The sequence below is a fragment of the Barbus barbus genome (genome assembly GCF_936440315.1).
Source record: "Barbus barbus genome assembly, chromosome: 32".
NCBI lineage: Eukaryota > Metazoa > Chordata > Actinopteri > Cypriniformes > Cyprinidae > Barbus > Barbus barbus.
This window is the reverse complement of record NC_136760.1, coordinates 11,899,891-11,926,400: the sequence shown is the minus strand read 5'-3', so window position 1 is coordinate 11,926,400 and position 26,510 is coordinate 11,899,891. Positions and strand designations below refer to the sequence as shown.

Sequence of the window (26,510 nt, the reverse complement as noted above, 5' to 3'; positions counted from 1 at the left end):
CCGCAGTTTGGAGTTTGTGTTGTGTCTCAGACTCCTCGAGCACCGCGCGAGAACGAGACCTGCGAAGCGAACTCGCCGGATCCTGAAGCGACCGTTACCCTCCAACAGGCGACCTGCCTTTCTCCTTCCTGATTTCCCCCGTATTCTCTCACAGTGTTTCTCGCACTAGCGCTTTCTTTCAGCGCCGGCACACTTTTTGGTTTATCACAGGTGCATTTGCAATCCTTTGACGTACTTTTCTCACTCACTGGGAATTTACGGGCATCTGAGGATCGTGTGGATGCGCGGCTTTGGAGAGAAGCTGAGATGGAATTGTTGATAATATGTCTTTATTTTGGGATATTGCAGTGCAATTCGGTGGGAGCCGACTCCATCATTCACATCGGTAAGGAGTGAGCTGTTCAAAGCCTTTATTTGTTGCAAATAATAATGAATGCGCCATCCAGAATGAGGACTCTAAGGGAAGTGTGTTGTTGGGCTCGGCGTGAAATACCCATTGTTAAATAAGCATTGAAAATGTGCCCTGCTCATCGGGCTGAATATCAATTGAGCAGACCACTTGTGATGATAACGTCTCTCTTGTTCAGATTGCCGATAGATCCATTGCACTGACAGATGCATGGACAAGATTAATCTAATTCCAGTTTTAGCAGGTTGTTCACGAGGAACGCTTAATTGTGTAAATCGCAGATTTCAGGTAAGTTGGAAAAACAGGAGGCGTCTGTCATATGGCAGAGTAAGCCAATGTGTGTGGGTTGCTCTCCCCCTCCCAGCTATAAGATTGAACTTTGTATGGAACGTGAGGGAAATCTTAATAAAGGATGCTGAAGTAAATAAATGACAAGAGGACAAATGCTTATTCTTGGCTATCCCAGGCCGTAAATGTAATTTTAACCAATCCCCTTTGCATGCGCTGGACAACCTATGCATTCTGATTATCTCACCAAACGTGAGGAAAGAAAGATTTTGGCTCTCCAACAGCAGCAAAGAGGAAGAAGAGGGGCTGCTGGGGAGGGTGGCTGTGGCTCTATTCAGTTATCATGAAGAACTCAGATCCAAACACTCATTTATCGTATCGAATCAGCCGTTGTCTCATTAAAAAGAAGATTTAGTGGAATCTGTGAAAATAAGCCACCATATTTGTCGTTGGCGATTCTGCAGTAGTTTTGTCTCTAAATTCTGTTTGGCCTTCAACAAAATTACTTGTCATTCTAAGCTTTTATATCAAAAACACATCGTTTTGGGTGCCCAGAACAGACCCAGTGGAGTCGGTTGTCATATATTTAACAAATCAGATTGTTTTATGCAATCTATAAGTCTTAGGTAATTTGCTGCCCAGTATATTTGACCAAGACTTTGGGGATGATTCAAGAAAGCAGTTTTAGATATCAGACATTCACACATTGAAATCACATGTATTGAATGCATTTGACATGTACTGAACTGTGGTAGAAGCAATATGCAGAGTGAATTGATACTATATCCCTATGCACAAAGAAATATATCTACAGGTTGTTCTCAGATAATTCAGTTTACCTACCTGTTGCATGAGTCTAGGTCAGAAAATCCACTTCCATCACCACCTTTAAAAATGAGGTCTTACAACGTTTTCATCCAGCTCTTACCTTTCAGTGCAGACGAGGGCGTATCTGTGGCCATGTAATAGGCAGGATTTAAAGGTGCACAGCGCAGGTGAAATAACAAATTCCAGCCTCCAAATTTGACTCTGAAGGGCAAAAGGAAAATAGGGCCGTCCATTGAATGGAGAGGGTGACATGAAGTGATTTTCAGGGCGGCGTGGAGATTTACAGAGGCAATGGCCATCCAAAACTAGTAATTGGAAGGCTAGTACAGGCAGTGTGGATCAGGGCTGCTCTCACTGGCAACTGCAATGAACAGATGTGACACCCCTATTTCTGCTAAATAAGATGAACACTGCAGTGATAGATCAACCAGTTTCTACCTGTCTACCTGCCCGTCTATTAGGCTCCTCCAACACAGGTAGAGAAGATGGGTACATTTTGGCTAAACATAAATGAGGCCTCTCAATCTCTCTAAAACCATTTTCACATATCATGTTTAAATTTAAATACGTTAAGCTGCCATAATACAAATTAATCTACATGCAACTTGTTGCACAGCTTTATTGTAGGTTGCTTTGATAAGCACCTGCTTGCAATGTAAATGCGTAACAGTAAGGATTTGTATTCCCACTTTGTTTTTATATTTGCTTTTAACTACTACTGTATGTAATTACCTTTGTTTTGACATAATTATTTTGTTCATGTTGTATTAAAAAACAGATGTAGATGTAATTACTAGGTAATACATTAATTACAGACGTAATCATATGCTGCCATTTTATATTTAATATCACTACAATGTGAAAACATGTATGTACAAAATAAGTTCATTTAAATCAAATTATTAATTTAGATGTTAATACATAGTTAAAGACACTTACAATAAAGTGGGGTCCAGAATGGCTAAGTGGTAAACAATGGACAAAAAAAAAAAAAAGAATAGACTTAAATTACACCAGTCAGTTTAAATATTTTAGGTTACCCTTGTTTCTATGCTAGACAGTTGTAACATTACCTGACGTAATCCTCAGAATTCACCAACAGTCTTTATTGTTGAGCCCTGAAAAGAAACAAATGCAACGTGTTTGACCCTTCTGTTATTTGTTCACCAATAATCTCAAATTAAAATATTTCTCATTGCTCATTATTTTATTAAACAAAAGGCAATGAGTAAATATCAGGTGTCTTTTTTTATCTTATTTGTATTTAGTGAAACAAACAACAATCTTATTTTAGCCCTGAGCTCTCTGTAGGATGGGTTTCCATAACTCAACTGGGAGCATAGCGCTAGAAATGTCAAGGTCATGTGTTCATTCCGAGAGAACATACACACTGATAAAAAAAAAAATAATAAGTACCTTGACTGCACTTTTAAGTGGCTTTGGATAAAAGCATCGGCCAAAGGAATAAATGTAAATGTTTGTAAAATAATAGGCCTGTGAGCAAGATGAGCCAAGCAAGTCAGTTGCCCTCTGTATGCAAATTAGCAATTGCTTCGTTTTTTTTGTACGCTTCACTAAGACCCAGATAACTATCTGCACATGCCCGCAGGTGCCATTTTTGAGGAGAACGCAGCACGGGATGACGAGGTGTTTCAGTTGGCGATCTCTGACCTCAGCCTCAATGATGACATTTTGCAGAGTGAGAAAATCACCCACTCCATAAAATATATCGAACCCAACAACCCCTTTCAGGCAGTCCAGGAAGGTGAGTAAATCATTGTGTTATGTCTCTTGACTCCCGAACTGCATTATTCCCTGACGTCTGTGTGTACATTCTAAAAAATTGACATGCAAGTTGTTGTCTGGAAGTTTGAGTAACCCTCCAACAAGACATCACTGAGCCAAAATGACACACATCGCCAGGGTTTCTGCTTTTGTTCAGAGCGTGCTTATGGCAAGCCAAGATGTCTTGAAAATGTACGTGTGTTTGTTTAATGCCAGCATGAAAGGTGATGTCTGGTTTCAAAGACTTCCACCTGAAGCTTCCCCACAGTCTAGTGTCTTCTGTGATAAAAGAGCTTGGTGGAGGTATTGAGTCAAGCTGGTCTCAATAACAATTTTCCACATAATTGCGGTTGAGGATGAGTGCTCTGAAGCCTGAGCTTTCCGAAAGATCATTTTGAAAGGCAAGGAAAAATAGAATGCCTTCTTCTGTATGGGGCTAATGGCAGTTAATGATGCCAGGATTGACGACGAAAATGATGGTGATGATGATGGCCATGATTATTTCCGTTAGAAAATATCCTCCATCGCAATATTCTGCGGTTGGTTTTGGAAATATATCACTGGGATCAATCTAAGTGAGCTATTGACACTGGTAAGGTTGCTAAGGTTTTATTTGTCATTCTTCTTCCTCGGCTATTATTTGGACCTTTATCAATAGTCTGCACTCATCAAGTACTCACTGTTTTGTCAAGTCTATGTGCAGTTTTCCACAGTTCTTTGCCTTCTGTGTAATAGGTGTCTTTCGGGTTGGTTTGGTGAGGTGTTTTATTTCCCACATGTCACCATGTCAACCTGAGGAATAACACAAACACACTTGGAGAACATCCTTATTCTGATAATGCCGTATGTCGTTGCATATGGCACAGGGGAACTTAACTCTTTTTAATATAGCTGGTGTTAACATCTAGAATGAAACTGTCTTATTCTATGTTGATTTGTTTCGCTCACCAGAGATAAACCTTCATAGCTTCTCACTGGTGCTTGAAATGTTCATGGAATGTTCAGCTTTATTTATTTCGAGTTACCACTCAAATGGTCCACAATTTTTGCTACTAGACCTCTGTTTTTGCGATCATCTGGCAATATCCGGATATGTGTGATCTTCTGCATGAATGTGTTGTCATGGTGGAGTGGTTGAAATGCAGGGCAGTGTGGAAGTACCTAAGCACAGTGATACTGTGCTCTCTTGACTGAATGCCCTGTTGATTTTGGCTCTGTTAATAGATTCCAGGCCATTCAAGACAGCCAATGGAGTTCTTTTTAGTGGTCACAGTTGCCATCTCAAAATGGCAACAGTAGCCCACATTGTGTGCTGGGATGTGTTGGAGGAAAGCATTGGGGCTCGTTTTATTAAGCAGCAGAGCGACTTTTTCATTCTGTGGTGTTAAAGGGTGACTCTTGAGAAACCTGTCAAGCACGTGTCTGGGTCACCAAACTAGCAGAAAGAAATATCACCACAATGCAAAAACTCTTAATGGTCCTATGACATATAAAATATAATTTATGCGTTGATATTTCTTCAAAATATCTTATTGTGTGTTTAAATATATAAATAAATCTCATGCATACAAATAATACTCAGCATTGGTAGTAATGGTGATTTTCATTGGACTCTCAAAAAATACTGTAATACAAGTTCTCATCTAAATAATCTTAAAGGCAATACAACACATATTACCATGATAACCGCTGTAACACATATTAACACATTACCATTTTTGTTGCATTTGGGATTAATTGCATATGATTCAGACATGCTTTCCCGAGATCCACTTTTCTAGTTTTTACCTCGAGAAAGGAACATTATTATTGAATTTTCACTCCTTGAGATTTTACTTTCTGTGTTCTCAATACAGAATAATTTGATGTAGTCAAATAGCCTATTAGAGAATCATCAGCTGGTATGACTATGGGCTTCACATCAATAATACAGGAAATTCCTGTGAATTGTTCATTACATCACTGCCTATTGCCTGATTCTATTGCCTGAAGTTGATCTTAGATTAATACTTTAACCCTTTTTGAATTTTTATTACTTGCCACGTGTGTATTTATAATTGACAGATGTGTTATACTTTCAGGCCGTATCCTCTGGCTCTCATTGTATACTCAACACCAAGTGTAAAACCTACTACAGAAACAAATGGAGATGGTGTAATGAAACCCACTAGATGAATCCCACAAGGTTTTCCATGGTGTCGGGATGTCAATAAAGATTTGGAGCTTTACCTAAACTGCCTGCTCTCACAAAAGAGTGTGAAATGCCCCCAAACTTCTCCAATCTCTAAATGCAGCAGGACTTTTTATTTATTATAGCAGAGATGCTGTTTTCATAGTCTTTCTTTATATCTTCTTTATATGTTGTGATTTGTGTCACAACTGCATCTAAATATGGTAAGTGCTTAAAGGAATAGTTAAACCAAAAATGAAAATTTACTAAAGATAAACTCATGTAGATGAGTTTGTTTCTTCATCAGAACAAATTTGGATAAATTTAGAATTACATCTCACCAATGGTTCCTTTGCAATGAGCAGGTGCCGTCAGAATGAGAGTCCAAACAGCTGATAAAAGTACAGTACAACTCCAGTCCATCAGTTAACATCTTATAAAGCAAAAACTTGCCTGTTTTTAAATCTATCAGTTAGATGTTTTTAACTTTGAACCATTGCCTCTGCTTAAAATACAATTCCTCTATCCATAATATTGCTTTCTCCAGTGAGAAAGTAATCTAATCTAAATCAGAATAGAAATATGCACAGCTCAAGCACCATTTACAAGCGAAAACAGTACAAAATGTTCTAAACAAATTTGCCAGTGGATTTTGATGTTAGAGGATAATTGGGGATGGACTTTTTCTGAAATAAGTGTTATTATGGATTATGCAGTTGTATTTTGGCCAGAAGAATGTCTTAATGATGGCTTTGTTTCTTACAAATAAGCAGCTTTTCACTTTCACAAGACTAATCAATGAGTTACTTGATTGACTGGAGTCGTGTGGATTACTTGTGATTATTGTGATGTTTTTATTAGCTGTTTGAACTGTCATTCTGACGGCACCCATTCACTGCAGATTATCAATTGGTGAGCAAGTGATATAATTCTACATTTCACCAAATCTATTCTGCTGGAGAAACAAACTCATCTACATCTCAAATGGCCTGAGGCTGAGTACTTCTTCTGCAAATTTTAATTTTTTGTGTGAACTGTTCTCTTAAAACCCCTTAACTGTCACTCACAGTTTTGAACATAGAGATTATAGAGCACTATTGAAACTTAAATGTTTATAATTCATGAACGAAAACATTTTGTAACATGATTTTTATGTACCATTTCCACGGTAATGCAATGTCTGATTTTAAAATGGGTTTCAAAGGATGAATTTTGAGATTTTAAGTTTTCAACTATATCATTTCTTATGATTTCCAAAGCGTGATAGGGAAAAAGGCAACTAGGAAAAATGTCAGAACTCCTGTTATGATGTAGATTTGTCAGGTGCACTCTTGTCATAAATTAAACTATTAGTTTCCTACATAATTTTTTAACAAAAAAGGTGGAAAAATATCTATTTAGGAGTCTTAGACCTTTCCAATGATATATCGTTTGTATAGTCTGATTAGATTAGGATTTAATTGTAAAATAGTGAAGTAAATTTAGGTGACCCGCTGAGGGGACGGGTGACAGTTAACAGGTTTTAATGTCATTCTTTCACATGTTTGATTGCTTCCTGGTGTGATTTACAGACAATTCAGTTGAAATAATCCATGTACTGTGTACATAATCAAATTAACCAACTAGTTGTTAAAGACATAATTAAAAGCAGACCAGACAGCTCTATCTCTGTTTGTCTGGTCCGGTGAAAGTAAGTCATATGGACACAGGTACCTGTCTTTAATCATTCACAAATTTTAATAGCGTCTCTCTCTACCACTGTTGCTCCCACCGGCCTTAAGGTCTAAGGGAAACCCTTAAAACACAAGAAAAAAAAAACAAACATCAAATGGTTTAAGCTGTCAGCAACCATGTTTCTAGCTTGAAGCCATGAGTTAAGAGTTGCAATGGTTTTTAAGGAAATCACTCCCACATTGCCACTTACAAAACTGTGCACTTTTTATGTCATAGGATTATTAGTGGGCTAGCTTATTGCTTCTCAATCTTGGACTTTGGCATCATTTTTTTTTCTTTATACACATTCACTGGATGGTGGTTATTCTGAGACTGAGGTGCCCCTTTAATTCCTGCTAACCAGCACAAATACAACTAACACGCAATATGCTCCAGTGACTATTAAAGACATAACATTTTACCTAGTTTCTTTATGTAAGCTTTTATATCAAAATATTTAGCAAACAATTATGCAGAGAGCAGATTTAATAAAACGTAATAAGGAATATATGCCTTCATTTACTAAAGGTTAGTGAGAATAAAAACAAGCTCAAATGTATTATTATGCTATTTTTAATTATGCTATTATTATTGTGGCAAAATGGAGACTTGTAAACAGACAATATTAGGCATACACCATATTAATCCTGTAAATCTGATTGTATCATATCGGATGCAAATCTTTAAAACGTTGCTGAAGAAACCTGTTGTATGCATTCTTCTACACTCTTCTGTCATCTGATTTGTTTATACTCTGTAGCAAGTAAAAGGCATTTTAGTTGATTGTAAAATTTCAAGATGAACTCTAATTGGATTGAAAGAACTGATAATTATAGGCTACATCAGATTTTGAAGAATGTTTATTTAGGGCACTGATGTTGTGAGAACCCTATTGGAATTGCTCAGATTCTTCTTCTTCTTCTTCTCCAAAATGAATTGCATTTCTGAGGCCCTAAACATGCTCAAAAACTCATGAAACTGCACACATGCCAGAAGTGGTGAACATTTACATCTGATATGGGTTTCAGAAGTGGGGATCCTAGAGATTTAAACAGATCAACACCAAATTTGGGTCAGTTTAATCTAAAGCCCTTTGTGATGATAAATTGCGAAGATCTTGAGTTTTTGTCGAAGGGCGTATCCTTGGCGGCCTGACAAACTTTGATGTTTCGCCATGAAAAAGGAAGTTGTTATAATTCAAGCATACAATGTCCGATCTACAAATTTCAATGTCTCGCCATGGGAATAGAAGCTGTTGTAACTCAGCCATACAATGCCCGATCTGCTTCAACATTCATATGTTCGATAAGAGTCCTGGCCTGAACACATCTAAAGGCCAATATTCCGTTATAATCATAGCGCCACCTGCTGGCAAAAGGAAATGACTTGTTTTAAACTAACTTAAACATGCAATGACCAATCTGCACCAAACTTCACATGTTTGGTAAGAGACCTCGCCTGAAGACATCTAAAGACCAACATTCAGTTATAATCATAGCGCCACCTGTTGGCAACAGGAAATGCCATACTTACTAACTAAAGTATAAACTATACCATGTTCAATCTGCCCCAAACTTTATATGTTTGATAAAAGTGCTGGCCTGAAGACATCTACATGCCAATATCCAGTAGCACCACCACCTGGTAACAGGAAGTTTGGCACACATAAATGACTTTGACAGATTCTTTCTATATTTACCACTTTAAATGTATATTGCCCACCGTCAGCTGTCTTCCTAAAGCCATTCAGGGGTGGTGAGCCCAGGTGCGAGGGCCCTTTCAATTCTGCTTGCAGCTTTAATCATCTTATTGTATTGCACTGCATTTTTGTATGCATTATACCGTCCCTACCGCCTCCACATACAATAAAAACTACAGAGCTTTTAGAACAACGACACCAAATTAGATATGTTCAGTTTGAGTCTCTGAATAAAATTTAATTGTTTTTCATCTTTGAATATGAGCTCCATATTCTCCTATAGCAAACTGTAAAGCCTGATGTGTCAAATATGATTCTTTAAAAAAAAAAAAAAAAAACTTAGCGTGTAAATAACACTATTATTAATTCAGATGATATCATCGTCTGCAATCTCTGTGAAACATCTTACGGGTGTTACAATTGTATATTCTGATCAATCGTTCAACACAGATAGTGGTTGATAGCTCATACTAATAGGAGGAGTTGATATCATCTTATTATTATTATTATTATTATTATTATTATTCATGTTGGCTTCCCTGCTGTACTTGCCCATGCTTCTGAGATGACTTGCACAGCCCCAGTGGAGTTGTAATGGACTTATGGATGCCACTGAGAAAGACGAGTCCTTGGAACTTTCTCTCCATTAGGAGATGCTAATGTTAGAGGTTTGAGAAATGACCTGCACATATATTTTTGGCCTGTACTGGTCAGTTTTAAACCATTTGGTGTGCAGACATCGGCATGAGTGTGTGGGATACATACAAATGAAGGAGAAGTGTGTATTCACACACACACACATCAACAGCCCACACACACTTGAGACAAACTAACGTATGGACCCTTTGGGCTGTGTGGGCCGAGCATCAATCCTCCTCTGACCATAGAGAGAATGACACTGGATGGCTGCTGGCCTGATTTAGTGAGGGTCCCTGATTCTGTGATTCGCTCTTGAATTAAATTGCTCAGTATGAGACCTTAAATGCACTTTCAACACAAATAAATGAGGTTAATTACCTTGTTACCAAGGCTAGCCATTTGATTGCCAATTTACACAGTGTTTCTGTAAAAACAACATATTTGTCCACCCTGGGCAGCACCCTGTATATTGCTGTGAGTAGAATGTTTTCATGCCTAACTGCATTATTCATGCAGAAACATAATTTGAATTTGTCTGTCATTTACAGATATTGCCTTCATTACTTGGCTCAGTTCTGTGTTTGAAAGCTGGCTGATTAAGACATTTCTAATCGCTGTTAGAAGCTCTCCACATGGATCACTCACAATTACTGTGATTTTGCCAAGTAGGACATGTTCCTGGATCATCATCTTTATCGGTCCTTGAACAGCTTTCCTAGAGAGCAACAAACAAAGATGATTAAATTATGTTAGGTGATATTACTATCAAAAAAAGTTGCACTTAATGCTAATTTGCTACTGAAATTATTCTAATTATAAAGTCTTTACAAATAAAAGGTGAATTAAAATCATTGTAAATTTACAACTTTGCTTTATTTTATACGGATAGCAAAACTGTACTAAATTGTAAATCTGTCGTGAATATTCAGTTTCTCACCCAACCCATATTACTACTCTGTTTGTTTATGATTTGAATATTCCTACCGGAATTGACAAACGGTTTTGGTTCTGGAACGCATCCTTTTCTGTCAAAATCACTGTGATTTTAAGATGAACCATTTCAAAACCCAAGAACGTTTTCTTTTTCATTTTGAATATCAACAGAAATACCTCTGGATGTACCTTCAACTATATTAAAATATCCTGATGCATCCTTTCTGTCAAAATCACGGTGACCTCTGCTTTAAAATGAACCAAATCCGCTGTAGGACCTAAGTTTCTTTTTTCATTTTGAGTGTTATCAGAAATGCCTGCAGTTGTACCAGTAACTACATTATAGAACCGTGATGGATAGGATTTACAATAAATACAACTAAAATTGAGACAACACTTGCTTTTGCTTTTTTGCAACATTATTATGGCAATGTGAAAAATAGTATCTAGCATCTGCATTCCTCTAGCTCAAGCAGTGGAACATAGTGCTAGCAACACCAAGGTCACGGGTTTGATTCCCAAGGAATGCATTAACTATATAAAAATAAAAAAAAGATGTATACCACCTTAAAACTGCAATGCATGTTGCTTTGGATAAAACAGTCTGCCAAACGCATACATGTAAATAGTATCCAAAGCCTGAGCTTAGCTTTGCTCTCTTCATGTGTTCTCTCTGAAGATCAAACACAGCAGAGATGCAGAGGGATGCACAGGTTCATGGCATCAGGAGATTGAGCTCTCTCTCCTGGGCAATCGAACCACGTCCCTACACCGTTACAGTCAGTGGTAGCTGACACTTCATGTGAAAGATGTCCGTTGCATGGGAGAGGAAACAATGCGGGGGAATTAATCAGACTGCGAAGGATTCACTGATCCATTTACGGCGGCTAGAGTTTAAACAGCCAGAAGCATCGCTGAGGAAGGGATAAACATCTGAAAGTGCAAGCCTAGGCCTATCTGAAGAGAGATATACTGCTATGGCTGGGCCACGGTTTCATCCATTAGCACGGACTGTGCTTCAAAGCTGAGTTGCCTAGATAATTAATTTGCTAAATTTTCCCAGTTTCCATTGCAGTGCATCTAATCTGTGTGCAGTACAGCTTTATAATGGAAAGACAGCTTGTCAAGCATGGTATCTGATAAAACACTTCTGTGAGAAAAGGCTGATGGCTCTTTAGGTAGCACCGAGTCACAATTTTGACAACCTGATATGTGGCTCCACAAATATTTGAGACTTAACTTGGACTTTATCGCTGTTTCTAGCGAATTGACTCAGACTCGACCTGTTGACCTGAGACACATCGCTTTCTCAGAGAGTAAACTTCACCTTTTCTTTGTTTAAATGGATCCAGTGTGTAATGATTTGTTGAGAGAGCTTCAAATATGTTTGGATAAAAAATCTGATCAGCCTGTGATGTCACTGAAAGCAACTCTTTGCCATCCGCCTGTGTAAAGATAAGAACGTTAATCATGTCTGGACCTGTTTGATAGCAAGCTGATTTAGTGACGTTGATCACTAGATCAAGAAACTGTTCAGGCCCCTAGTGAATAATATTTCTAAAAAAGAAATGACTACTGGCATCTATGATGACATGCTGTCTGGCTTCAACAATGGCTGCTTTCCTATATTTAGTTTGTTGCTAAAAATGTTCTTTTTTTCAGTTAGTTGAAGTTTCAAACAAAGTAATAATCCACAAGAGGTCAGTAACAGTGGTTTTACTGTAAAGCTGTGTTGATAGAGATCTATATAAATTGTTTTCTAACAATATTGCATGGATACTTTATATCTTGTATTGATACTCCTTAATAAGGAGGGGGGACTCTCCTTCCTCTCTATATCTCAGGATTGGATGGACCCAATATTTTCTTTCTTTTTCTCTTTTTAAGAAGCAAGAGGACAACAACATCTTTCTCACTGCTTGAAAAGTCAATTTAGTACTGTTTTGTGAATTTATTCGCAACTGATTAATTAATACGCATCAGACTCAGTGTGCAAGCTTTCTGTGCGTGGTGAATTTTTAGGATGACGAATAAGAAAAAACACACAAAAATTTCGGACTCAGCGTGCAAGGACCTTTAGGGTTAGGTGTATGTGTTAATAGCTGGTGTATGTTTTATTAGCTGTAAAAACTACACTACCCATAATCCTAAGGAGAGCTCCACCAATCAGGGAAGCAGTTTTCATCAATTGCAAATCACAGCTATGCTCCTACAACCATTTTTGCTTCGAATACATCATTTACACTGCTGCATACATTTAGTAGTTCATTCGCATAGAATATATTAGTGTACATTCTCTCGTTTTGTACCTTATCTTTTCAATCATTTTAGATTCAAAGTTTTTAAAGTCAGTTTTAAAGTCCCAGTTTAAAGATTTAAAGATTAGCTGCCCAAGTAAAGTCGCATGATTTATAAGCATGACTAACAAGGAAAATATTGAATTACATTACATTTTCAAGTAAAAAAAAATTTCTCACAAAACCACATGACAGAAAAAGGCTTGATCTATAATCCAGCCATGTTTATACCAAGAATCTAACTTGATGTAAGTTATGAAAACATGCTTGTACACATTTGTTTCAAGTATTTCCATGTCTTCTAGTGAGTGCACTTAAAAGACCAGAGGGAAAGGAATCTCAGGCCCTTTTCAGAGGGTGTGTCGGGGGAAAGGGTCTCAGAGGGACCATAGCTTTTATTGAGAGCCTCTTCTTGATGTATGATTCCACTCTGGACTAAACAAACTTAAAAGTCAGGGAGATGCAACATCACCCCTGTAGGATGCCCTGTTCTTCAAGCAGCAAGAAAAAATCCAACTAAAATAAGAAATGCTAAGTATTGCAGACGACAGCTATTTTAACTTACCTCTCCTAAGAAAATGTTATTTAATAAGTTAGGTGCTGACCGTACAACCCTAGTAACACACAAATTGTCATAAAGGTTATAAAAGTTTTTCACATTTTGTGACACTTAATTCAAGATATTGTTAAATCTACAGCTTCATTAGTCCTGATTTCTGCCAACACTTGCTCTACTGGTAGCAGGTAAGGTAAAATAGAATCCATCCATTTTTACTCATGAATCTATGAAATGCATATACAAAATAATCCATGTGTCTTGCACCTACACACAGTAGTGAAACCATGTTATTTAAATCTTTAAAATTAGACTTAAGAATTCTAAATAACCTATGGATTAGTCTGAGCTTCATTTTCCACAATATCTCATTTATCTGACTCTGAATTGCATGCGTAGAAAATTAAATTGCATTCACTGTACTTATTAGTTTTACATTTTATTACTGTACTTTCAGTTAATTTACATTTCCATGTAGTTAATGTTAACAAATAACCTATTATATAACCTTAATATATAAACTAAAGCAGTCTCTCATTGAATCTTGCTAGCCACATATAATACATGCTTATGCATTTTAACTGATTTTGTTTTCATAATTAACATATTAATGCTGATTTTATAGCTATATGTCAGGGTGTTCAATGTGGTTATGGTTGACTATAAGTGCCAAAGGTGTCCCATTATATGTTCCATCAATCAACAAAATCCTGCACGCCGTAAATATAGAACAGCTATAATGCTAATCTTAACATCCGAACACATATACCACCACATTTAGCCATAATACGAGTGAGAAAGATGAGCTCTGTCAAGTAAGTGAAAGTGACAGCAAACACAAAAACAGTATAAATAAAATCAGCAAACAGTTCAACAATCATTATCACAGAAAAATGTATTCATGCCGCAGTGCACTGCTGGGAACTCCAGTACCGCATCTATTAGCACGGTTTGTGGATATCAGCGTATTATTATCCACAAATTGCACACCTTGCTCAAATAACCTCACACTTGACAGGAAGAAAATAATGAAAAAGCATAGTTAATGACTATTTGAGACTTTGTTGTGCTTGCTGTTTAATGTTTGTATGGCAGAAACAGAGTATGTCAAGGCATAAGGCTTGTCAAACTGTCTTATGAATAATATGGGGAAGGAAAGAAAAACTGACAGCACACTGATAAGATACAGCTTGAATGTGCTGTAAGTCACTTTAGATAAAAGCATCTGTCAAATGCGTAAATGTAAATGTAATGTATGTTGAGATGTAAATTGAAAGTATGAATTTGCAAAGCATTTCTGCAAATCTGTTACACTGCTAAATATGTTTATCATTCAAAATCTTTGTTTCCTTCAATTTAACTTGTCACAGGAAAGTATGCAATTATAATTTGGTTTGCTTCAAAATAAGCAAATTCTAAGTACTGTAGTATAAAATGTGCATGTGAACATTTTACTGTAGGTTGTTACTCAAAATGTAATTCAATTTTAGATGAATTACACTTAAGTTTGCAGTGTTTTACAGTGTGATTGTTTTTGTGCTTTCTCTTAAAAAAGAAAGACATCCCTTTCAGTGGTTTTATGTCCAAATCGAATGGAGTAAAACCACTTTGCACTAACTTATACCTGGACGTAAACTGGCATCAAACAGGCTTATGAATGAATCTCATTACAAATCTAATGAAATGCTGTAGCCTAATCATTTTATCTGAGGAAATTATGCATATGTGAAGATAACGCAAAACTGGCACATTGTACAAATACACGTTAAACTGCAGAGATGGAGTTTACTGTGAGCCACTCTGAGAAGCTGAAAGCATCAGATCATGAGCTGATCATGTGTGCAAAGTTGTGCTTTGAAACACAGCGCAACATAATATAAACCTATTGAATTAAATCACAGCCTTTTGTGATTTGATAAGGGCACTAAGCTATATCTCACTTTCAAAAGCGAGCAATGGCACAAAACAAAATGTCAGAGACCTTTTATGTTATTATAAGAAGCGTAACAGGCTGCCACAGTCTAGGTAACTAATGGAAAACACTGCGGGTTTTATACCAGTGGGGCCCATTTCCATAGTCTGACCTAGGGCCCTACAAATCCAAGCAGCTCAAAACAGCAGCATTTTGATAGAATCACAGTGTTTGCACTTATCAGAAAGTCAGCTTACTTATGATTTACTTATCTCTGCAGGATAAAAGTAGTGTTTAAAACATTACACGCATCAAACAAATAGTATTTTTCATGTGGCAGATGACTCTGCAAAAGCACATCAATACGCATCATAATTTATTTATTACACTAAAAGGTCATCATGATGGTTTGCAGTGCATTCTCAAGTGAAACGCTTTATACATTGTCAATAGGTGTGATTTTCTTTATAGTTTGTTGCAACTCATAATGTCTGAGTTGCTACATAGTTCTATAAGTGAAGAATTAATTTGCAAAAACCGATCACTTTTTTTTTTCAGAAATAATTTTTTTTTATTATTGTACATTATCAATCATACTGCAGTTGGGTTGTTTTGATTAAGTAATAATAACTTAAACAAAAACAGGCAATTTACAAAATTAAAGTTCATTGAAAGTATGTTTTTTTTAAACGTTTGTTTTATAGCAAAAGCAGATAGTTCCAAAAGTCGTTATTTGGGAAAAGCAGATAACGCCACATATCATGTTTTAGAGTAAAAAAAAAAAAAAAAAAGCTTGTTTAATCTTTGTAATCTCCTCAGATGACAATGTAGATACCTGACAAATGTTGTTGTTGTGATCATGGATATGATTACACCCAATATAGGGAGCTTTTCCCTCACCATTGTACCGTGCTACTTTTGCAAGGTTCCATGAAAACGTTTCAGCTTTTATTTTCCTTTACGTCCTAAAGAAGATATCACAGGTTCATCAAGTTCGTCGAAATTATCCATCCTCAATCACTTTTAGTCAGCTTTGATGAAACTCATCTCAGCTAGCACGTCTTTTCAAAGTGAAAGTAGCCTTCTCACCTGACTTGAATACAGCTCACTGATTCACTAAAATGGACAATACCGTCTTTTTTGACAAAACATGTTTAGGATTCAAATCGAGCTATATGTGGAGAATAATTTCTTTGAAATTTTTTTTGAAAGTGGCGTTTATCGGTTTTTGCAAATAAACTCTTCAAGTATGCTTCATCCTGTTATTGACTGATTTGCAATGGCACAGTTGTTCTTTGAATGTAGGTCTGCAGTGATAGTTTTACTGAACCTTTTGATTTTTATTTATTATTTATTTATTTAGTCATTTAGCAGACGCTTTTATCCAAAGCGACTTACAAATGAGGACATAAGAAGCAATCAAAACCAACAAAAGAGCGACAACGTGCAAGTGCCATTACAAGTCTCAGTTAGCCTAACGCAGTACAGATAAATATTATTATTATAAATTTTTATTTGTTTATTTATTTTTTTATAAAAAGACATAGATAAAATAAAATTAGAATAGAGAGTGCTAGAGTTAGAGGGTCAAGTAAAGATGGAACAGATGAGTTTTTAGCCGTTTCTTGAAGATGGGTAAGGATTTGGCTACACGGAATGATTTGAGAGTTATTTGTTCTGTTTGGTTTGCGTGTGTTTGTTGACTAATTTCTTTCGGATTCAAGTAATCCTCCTGGGGGCTGTTCCATAAAAGACGCTAAGAAAAGCGGGGATTAAAGTCCAAAACCTGACTTGAAATAACCTAACAAATCAATCGGGACTAAAGCGGTTCCATAAAGCACAATTCAAGTTCACGCAATCTGACTAATGCTATCCAGGTTCAGTGAGTCAGGATAATGTGACGTACACGCTTATTCTGAAGCAGCCCTTAATGTCGATCATGGATCAAATCGATCCACCGTAGCAAACAGCGAATATTTGTGCTGTTTAACGCATTTGAAACATTGTGTTTTCCTCAGTGCATAACTGATACGTCACAGGTATATTTTTTACATCTGTAAATGTCAGAAAGCCATGCAAATATATCCATTTAGCTGTCAGGAGTGGGCGGGGCTTATGCGAGAGAACGAGCGCTGCGGCGCGCATGCGCGCTACACAGACAGAGCAGAATAGAATATTTGTTGTTGGACATTAAATGTGACACATAGAATTTTACTACATATAAGTGTATTTTTATGATAGCAGCAACTGTTAATCACTAGCTCAAATGAGTTAAATGTGTGTTCCTCTTATCAGTTAAAATGTACTCTATAAATTTCTATTATAAATTTACATTTTTAATTCAGTGATTTTAACTTTTGATTGTGTTTTTATGCTTTAATGCTTTAAAGAGCCATTTTAGATTGTAATGTTTTAATGTTCTAATAACCATAAAAGGTACAGCTGTCATAAATTCAGAGAGAAAGGCTGCATGGCTAGAAACTGCTGATCAACTGCATGCACAAGTAGCAACTATGTTAAAATGTTATTCGCCTACATATTTGGGCACAATACATTAAATACAGTTGGTTGTAGCCTATTTTTGATTTATTTGATTATTTAAGGTGTATTTTCTGTATACTTTTATTTTTGGACCGATAATAAATTAAACTGACTGTATGTGAGAGAGTCAGTGGTAATATCGATGCGTTCCTATTGGTCAGAGTTAGAGGAGCTCAGCTTAGCCTGACAGTTAGCCTGCTCCGGACCAGGTTAGTTTGCCAGCATAAGTTGCCGGGGTAACTGAGTTTGAACTTTTTTAAGTTTGATTTATGAAACCGAATCTACCAAAAATAAGCCTGACTAACCGAAATAAGCCTGGCTTATACTCTAATCTTGGTTTATGGAACAGCCCCCTGAATGTGCTCATTCAAGAAAAAAAAAGTCTGACACCAATACCATTATAAAACTGTCAGTCTGTGTCTCGTGTTTCCCCTCCTCTCGTGTCCATATTTGGCCTTCCTGTTCCTGTCCTTGTTCCCTGTTCATTAGTTGATTAGTCCCTAGCCCTGTTTAATTACTCTGCACCTGTTTCTGTTCTTCCTCTTTGATTTCCTTGTGTTCTTAAGCCCTGTGTTAAGAGTTTGATTAATAAAAGTGTTTTCGTTACTGAAGAAGTTCCTCGCCTCGTCGTTCCCTGTGTGCCATGTGGATTATGACAAAAACAAGTGCAATATATTTGTGTGGGATGTTGTTCAGCTGATAAGATTTGCAGACATCTTGATTTAATTCAGACCACTTTTGGAAGGAACAACGACAAATGTTGACAAATGACAAATGTTCCTACCATCTGTGATCTGAGGAAATAGTTGTACTTTTTTTTTTTACGTTCTACCTATTTCTGAGTACCGACTGGCCAGGGTTATGGTGAAGTCACATGTGACCTTTGATTCAATGATTTCATACTGTGATGGACACATGAATCATTTACACTGCTCTCAGGTCAATGATCTCTGGCCCAACATGGAACTGTTAAAACACTGCATGAGACTAATGAGACATTTAATCACATCAGCCTAACAGTATATTTGGAAAATAAATCATGCGAAAAGCCACTCTGTAACCTGCGGGGTTGTTGTTAGTACCATGCCCTTTGGTATTATCCTGCTTTGCAATATTTAGTCACCCACATTAAGACTCCTGCTACTAAGCTAATTAGCAATGATACATAGTTTTCCCACAAGGGCCGTGCGTTTATAATATCAAAGTCTGGTGAGCCGTATTTACTAGGATCCATGTTATTAAACGCAGTGCATGACTTAGAAACTTGACTAGTTTTGGGCTGGATTCGGAGGTTGAAGAAAAAATGTATAAATAATTCCTATCAAGATCATACATGACGTTATCTAATTGTGACAGAATTTGCTGTTTGCAGTATTATTATTATTATTTTATTTTTTTTCAGGGAAAACCTGCCAGCTATCTTTATTTAATCATGCAACTGCACAGCAAAATCCCCAGAGTTAAATCAACTCTGCTCAGAGTACATATTGTCCCAATCTACAGAGTGTTAAAGTAACACTGAAGTAGAGTTAAAGTTAATGGGATAATTAAGTGATTCATTAAGTGATGAGTGAGCATTAGAAAAGAAAACCCGTTGTTAACAATGTTGAAGATGAACAACTACTGCTCTGGCTTTTAGACATGAAAATTTATCTCATAATCCTCAACAGTGGTAACTCTACTTCAGTGTTACTTTAACACTCTGTAGATTGGGACAATATGTACTCTGAGCAGAGTTGATTTAACTCTGGAGATTTTGCTGTGTGGTGTCAGTAAAATTACCTAACCAGTAAGTATAATACTATAATATTTATATAATTATTTAAAACATTATGGCCAGACAGGGCTTAGACTAAGCCAGGATTAGGCCATAGTTCAATTAGGACATTTAAGTAATTTTTTATGAACTTGCTTTAGAAAAAAAAACATTACTGGTGTCCATCTTGAGACACAACAAAGGCATTGATATATTTTAAGGTCAATCAGTGCAAGTTTTTTTTTTTCTGTTGAAACAGCTCAGACTTACATTTTAGTCTGGGACTAGGCTTAAGCCTTGTTTGTGAAACCAGGGGTATATTTACCACAATTAACTAAAAAAAAAAAGATTTACTCACATTCATGTCATACCAACCTGGCCTGCATTTCCCAAAATCATTGGTAACCAATTATGGTTGCAAGTTATTTCATTATCAACACTGTTCAATTGTCAATTTTGTGGAATTTGTGTTTCAAGAAACCAAAAAAAAAAACCAAACAACAACAAAAAAACATAAGCAAACCACATTGCAAATTTATATGGTTGGAATTAAAGCTCCTGACGTGTTTAGAAGCATTTTGTTTTTTTTTGTTATATCATAGATTTAAACATGCAGTACTTTCTATATACTTCATTTCTTAAAAAAAAAAAAAAAAAAATATATATATATATATATATATACACACACACACACACACACACACACACACACACTAAATTCTGTATGATGTGTCAACAGTTAGTATGGATATTGAAAGGTGCATAAATGAGCATAATGTAGGAGGGGACCCACAATAAATCAAAAATCAAATAAAGCAAAAAATAAATAAAGCTGCTGAATGAATGAACCACATGGGAGTAAAATTACAGTTCATACATTACATACTACATGTTACTAAGATTTAAACAATTGATGGCTTTCTGTTGATAGCATAAATGAATTGTACCAATCTGACATTATTTGCAACCTCAAAATGATTAATTAGCAGAAATTATTACTTCAACAACTGTACGTGACATCATTAACAACAATCAAGTTGGCTCAAACAGTCGTTACTAGTTAGTTAATTTCTCCAAAATGCATCCTAAGCAGCAAGTTACATTGTTGAATAAGAAACACAGATAACACTTTATTTCGATAGTCCACTTTAGACATTCTACTAACAGTAAGTAACTATGCAACTACATGTCAACTAGCAGTCAGTAGAGTATTAGTAGACTGCCAGCTTAATATCTTGTAACACTTTATTTGATGGGTCCACAACATTCAACATACTGAGAATGAGGAACTTTGCAAGTATATGCCAACTTATTCTACTTACCCTAAACCTACCCTACTGAGAGTTAGTAGACATGTAGTTGCAAATTAATGAGAATTAATTGACATGTTGTTGACATGTAGTTACAAAGTTACTTATAGTTAGTAGAATCTAAACTGGACTATCAAAATAAAGTGTAACCGAAACACACACCTATATGACTTTCCTATGGCAATCACAAGGAAAGATGTTTTGAAAAAATGTATTTGTCCATACAATGGAATTAAATGGGCTCTAATGTTGCATGAATCCCAACATTCTCTAAATATGTGTTGTAAAGTCATAGCATAGTGATTATAGTGATTAAACAAATTTTCATTTTTGATTGGGTAAGAGTTATAATCATGAATCAATTGAAGCCTTGAGACGAAGAACCATGCAAGTCCATATTTTCAAATTTTGAGTAATAAGATTTTTTTCATTTGGATTGTGAACATTATATTATATATTTTTATTTTACTTGAAAATAGACAACAAAAGCTTCTCAATTCTAAGGAGATAACATTTTTCAGTGTCAGTATTAAAAATCAAAAGTTATTGTGATTTATATTTCTGAAATGTGGAAGAACGGTATATGTCCAGTTAGTGTGGAATAACAGTATAACTCCAGTTCATCATATCACTTTAAACCACTAAAGATCTGATTCCTTTATCTTAGTTTTAATACAGTAACAGAAACTTCAGGTTAATATTAAGCATTTCTTTCAAGTTTATTATTTTAAAAACAGAAAATACAGTATGAACAATGGACAATACATAGACCTTCTTACAGTACAGGCAATAACAATGAATTATTAACAAAAAACAATATATATATAAATAAATAAATAAGAGGACAGTTTTCCGTTGTTTATCATGATGGGCATAGTCTCTGAACTTTGATCACTTCTTGTATGTTTAGATAGCTCCAATAGTGCACCTTGTCGTTTATTTAGAAAAGCTGGCGCAGCGCACCTGTGTATATACTACTTTAAACTGTTCTCGCGCTCCGCCATCTCACGATATAAATAAATGTATAAACAAATAAACTCTGCTTGCCGTACTTTACACAGGACTGGCGGGAAATATGAATGAATACAGCTTTATTATATGGTATGTGGTTTATTTTGATAGGTTAACTGTTTATGCGGTGTTTAGCGCTCCTCAGCGCGTTCAGAGAGAGAGAGCGATCACATCACATATACGGTTCTTCCACTCACCTCTTTCGGTGGATTTTTCCCTGGTTTTTGTTCTCCTCTTCGAGCCAAATATGGTTTTCCAGCATCCCTCAAAGCCTTCCTTACTCTGTCCTTCCATTTGGTCATGTCGGCTCTCTTTTTTTTGCCGAGGTTTTGCCTTTTAATGTCCGAAGCGGACATGACAGCAAGCGGCATCTCCATTCTTCTTTGTGGACATAAACGGGTTTTCCCCGTGATGCTATTTTAACGTTTAAAATGCGGACTCTTGGTCGTGCGAAAATATCCCCAAACTGTTTCTGTATACAAAGTTCACACATACAATTAATGTCACATGGTTATCTCATTTTTTGTTTTTTTTGGACTTATACGGTTGTTCGTCGCACACACTCAATTGTCTATCCATTCATAAGTGACATTGATATAAATTTTCAGGTCACACTTTAGTTTGAGGAAAAATTCTCTCTATAAACAAATATTAACTAGGCCTAAAACTTTTTCATCAATAAACTCCAAATTTGCTGCTAATTAATAGTTAGTAAGGTAGTCGTTAAATTTAGGTATAGGGTAGGATTAAGGGATCTAAAATACGGTCAGTGTTACCAGTTTTTCAAATAGGGTGTACTAAACACACATTACTGTCAATTTTGTAAGCTATATTCAATTTTAGTCTTAGTCTTAGTCCCATGGTAAATGTCCTTGTTAGTTTTTATCGTATTTAGTCATCCTTATCCTATTAAATTTTAGTCATGTTTTAGTTGACTAAAAGTCTCAACATTTTAGTCAAAGAAAATCGAAAGTATTTTAGTCTAGTTTTAGTCAATGAAAACTTGATATTTTAGCAATACAGTTATTATTAATTAACCATACAGCAGTATTAATTTTGGTGGTAACACTTTATTTTAGGGTCCTAGTTGCTTATTAGCATGCATACTACTAGAATATTAGCCATTTATTAGTAGTAATTAAGCACATATTAATGCCTTATTCTACATGACCTTATTCTACATCCCTAATCTTACCCAATACCTAAACTTAACAACTACCTTACTAACTGTTAATAAGCAGCAAATTAGGAATTTATTGAGGGAAAATTTGTAGTCAATAGTGAATAAGTATTCCCTATTCTAAAGTGTTACCATTTTGGCAGCCATTTTTAATTGAGTCTTATTCAAATTAACATTTTAGTTATCATATATAGTCAACCTTGTCCTGTTTTGGTTTAGTTAAGTTTAAGTCAATGAAATGTATGAGCATTTTAGTCAGGTTAATGAAATCTTAGTCAATGAAATCTTAGTCACATTTTTGTCATGCTGTATAATGTTTAAACTGACAAAAATAATTTTTGCTCAAAATTATAGTCATAATGATTGTTGTCATTTGAGAACATTTCAGGTATTTCACTTTCACCAGTAAGCATAAATCAATAGAATGTGGACTCATATATAGTGTATTTTACCTCATCAAGTGTACTTATTTATCATAGGCTTTTTATTATGTAAATTAATACAAAAGACTTATGCAATCTCTCTGTCCACATTATGAAAAGTGCAAAAACAAAATGAAAATATTATAACGGTGAAATTAGTAATTCCAAATTGCAATAGACTACTTCTCTATTAACAGCGGTTGAGTAAGTGCATTTATTCAGCAACCACAATCGCAAACAATATAGTTGAGATCTCATGACAGAACACAGACCGACTGAGTGACACCTTCATTTAGATCAATAAACTCCAGCTCGTTTGTCCGTGTTTTAAGATCATCGGTGGCGGCGCTTCCGCAATGAGGAGCGAGCGCGTGCACATGGTTGCCAGATTGCTTAAAATAAGCAAAACACCGGGCAGAAAATGTATCCTTGTAACAGCGAAGTTCTGATTCTGAGATTTGAACTTCTGATATCTGGCAACCGCACTCATGAAAGCTCATACAGTAAAGATGTGTAAATTAGATTAGATTCAACTTTATTGTCATTGCACATGTAAGGTACAGGGCAACAAAATGCAGTTAGCATCTAACCAGAAGTGCAATAAGCAGAGGTACAGGATAAACGTACATTTTCTACAATATATTACATACGTACAGAAATATACAGATAAGGCAGTACTATGGACATAATTTACAAATTTTTAAATACTATCAGTATGATATACAGATGGGTGATATGAACATACTATACATACTATACAGATGGATTATGCAGTAAATGTATGTACACTATGAGCAAAAACTATGAACATAATTACAAATGGATATGAATAAGCTATGCATTAAGATATATAAACACTAGTGCAATGAACACTGAAAGTGCATAGAAAATAAAAATTTCCAGTACATAGTACTCAGTGTGTAGATGGATTTTTTATTTTTTTTTAAACCGATTTAGTGATGGGGAGGGGTGAAGAGTTTGTAGTGGTGTGTGAGGGGGCATCATCAGGCAGAGTTCAGTAGGGAGACAGCTGTAGGGAAAAAGCTGTTCCTGAGTCTGCTGGTCTTTGTTCGGAGGCTCCTGAAGCGCCTCCCAGAGGACAGTAAGTTAAACAGTCTATAGTCAGGCTGAAAGGAGTCCTTAAGAATGCCTCGACCTCGACGTAAACAGCATTTTCTCTGGACGTCCTCAATGGCAGGAAGTGGTGTCCCTGTGATGCGCTGGGCGGTTTTCATCACCCTCCGCAGTGCTTTGGGGTCAGCAACTGAGCAGTTCCCATACCAGACTGTGATACAGTTGGTCAGGATGCTTTCGATCACACACCGGTAGAAGTTCACCAGGATGGCTGGAGAGAAGTGGTTCTTCTTCAGTGTCCTAAGGAAGAAGAGGCGTTGGCGAGCCTTCTTGACTAGGCTGGATGTGTTGGTGGTCCAGGTCAGGCCCTGTTAATGTGGATGGGGTCATGCGTGCCACTTTTCTTCTTCCTGAAGTCCACAATAAGTTATTTTGTCTCGCTGGTGTTGAGGAGCAGGCTATTGTCAGCGCACCATGCAGCCAGGTGCTGTAAAGCAGTCCGCAATAACATTTTGTCTCCTTTTTTTGATGAAAATAGAAAGAGGTTTTTGGTAAAGTTTTTTTTTTTGGATACATTTTAGTCTTGCCTTATTTTGTCAATGAAATTGCATGTTGATATAGTCATAGTTATTGTTTATTGACCTTATTATCATCTCGTCTTCATCTCGTCTTAGTCATGGGAAAAAAGCTCATCAACAAACATTTTTCGTCATAGTTTTCGTTAACAAAATTAACACTAACACACATATGAAACAGTAATGCCCCGCACCCTTCAGAGTGATCACTTTCAAGTACAAATCAAGCAGTAGGATTGTTGAACACACTGGCCTGCAATTCCTTGGAATTTGCTAAAACTGTCTACCTTTTCTCTTCAAGTTTACATTCTATTTGGAAAAACTGCAAAAATAAGACTGAGTTGAAAGCTTTGGCAAATAATACAGGATTGGTTGAATTTGCATTCATTCTAGCGTTCACAAGACACAAATCCTGGAGGGACTGATAAATCTGTTTGACTGACTGTAATGGATTAAATTCTGAAATTGTGAGGGCATATGGTTGAGAGAGGGAATTCTCATGACCGTTGTGGAAGCAGAAAGATGGCAGAACATTCAGCAGCAGTCCTGGCATCCAAAGAGAGAGAGGGAGCACAAAAGAAGAGAGAACTGAAGGAGTGGATGCCTGAGGGGATTGCTGTGGGAGAAGTATGTAGTTCTTCTCTCATGTCTCCAGCATTGCACACCAGATTTAAGACATGACTACGGAATAGTTCCCCAAATTGTGCAGTTTGTTGTTTTACATGCATCTTGTACATAATAGTTTGTGCTGGGAGAGCATTTATTCTTCTTTGGTGTTGTGGGCTATATTTGTTACTGCTGCAAAAATATTTTTCCCAATTAAGTTTAGTCTATCATAGTCTGCATGATTTATTAAACAATATTTTAAGTTCAATGTTAAGTTCAATTTCACAGGCAGTTTTTAAGGTAGCATGCTACAGTTGATAAGCTAACGACAAGGTGTTGACATGGATAAGCATACAAATATAAAGCATGCACACATTTTTTATTAAATAGTGCAGTTTAGTTACATTGAACAAAAATTAGGTGCTTAGAAGGCAGCATAATGTTTTTACCTACTGTTTGGAACAGAGATAGTTGAACAATTAGGAACTGAAACACCTCTTGCTCTCCACTTGTCCTTTTTCCCTGTTCATCCATAAAAAAATAAAAATAAAATAAAAAATGCAGACGAAATGCGAATTGCCTTAAGACATCCAATATGTTACGCATCTTAATAGGTATAAGGGAATTCTATGATTATTACAATTTACAAAATATTCCATTAGCATGTTTGATTAATTTATAAGCCAAATTAATATTATTATTCCATAATAAATCCTTTATTATGAAAAATCTACAAGCTGTGGCAACAATGTCGTCTTAAAGACCACATGACAAAGTGGCTAAGAAATACCATCAGTCTCTGTAGG

The 26,510-nt window shown here is 36.2% G+C and overlaps 1 protein-coding gene across 1 annotated transcript in view; it reads left to right on the top strand.

Annotated features, from left to right (window-relative positions):
• Window positions 1-306: 306 nt before the first annotated feature.
• The window catches only part of LOC306852487 (glutamate receptor ionotropic, delta-1-like), a gene marked incomplete at both ends in the record, with an annotated part of 478,213 nt that continues 452,009 nt past the window's right edge, over window positions 307-26,510 (top strand). Inside the window, 2 exons of the mRNA XM_079389365.1 lie at window positions 307-385; window positions 3,135-3,290. Of these exons, the coding sequence (XP_079245491.1) occupies window positions 307-385; window positions 3,135-3,290 (235 nt within the window). The remainder of the gene's footprint in view (window positions 386-3,134; window positions 3,291-26,510) is intronic.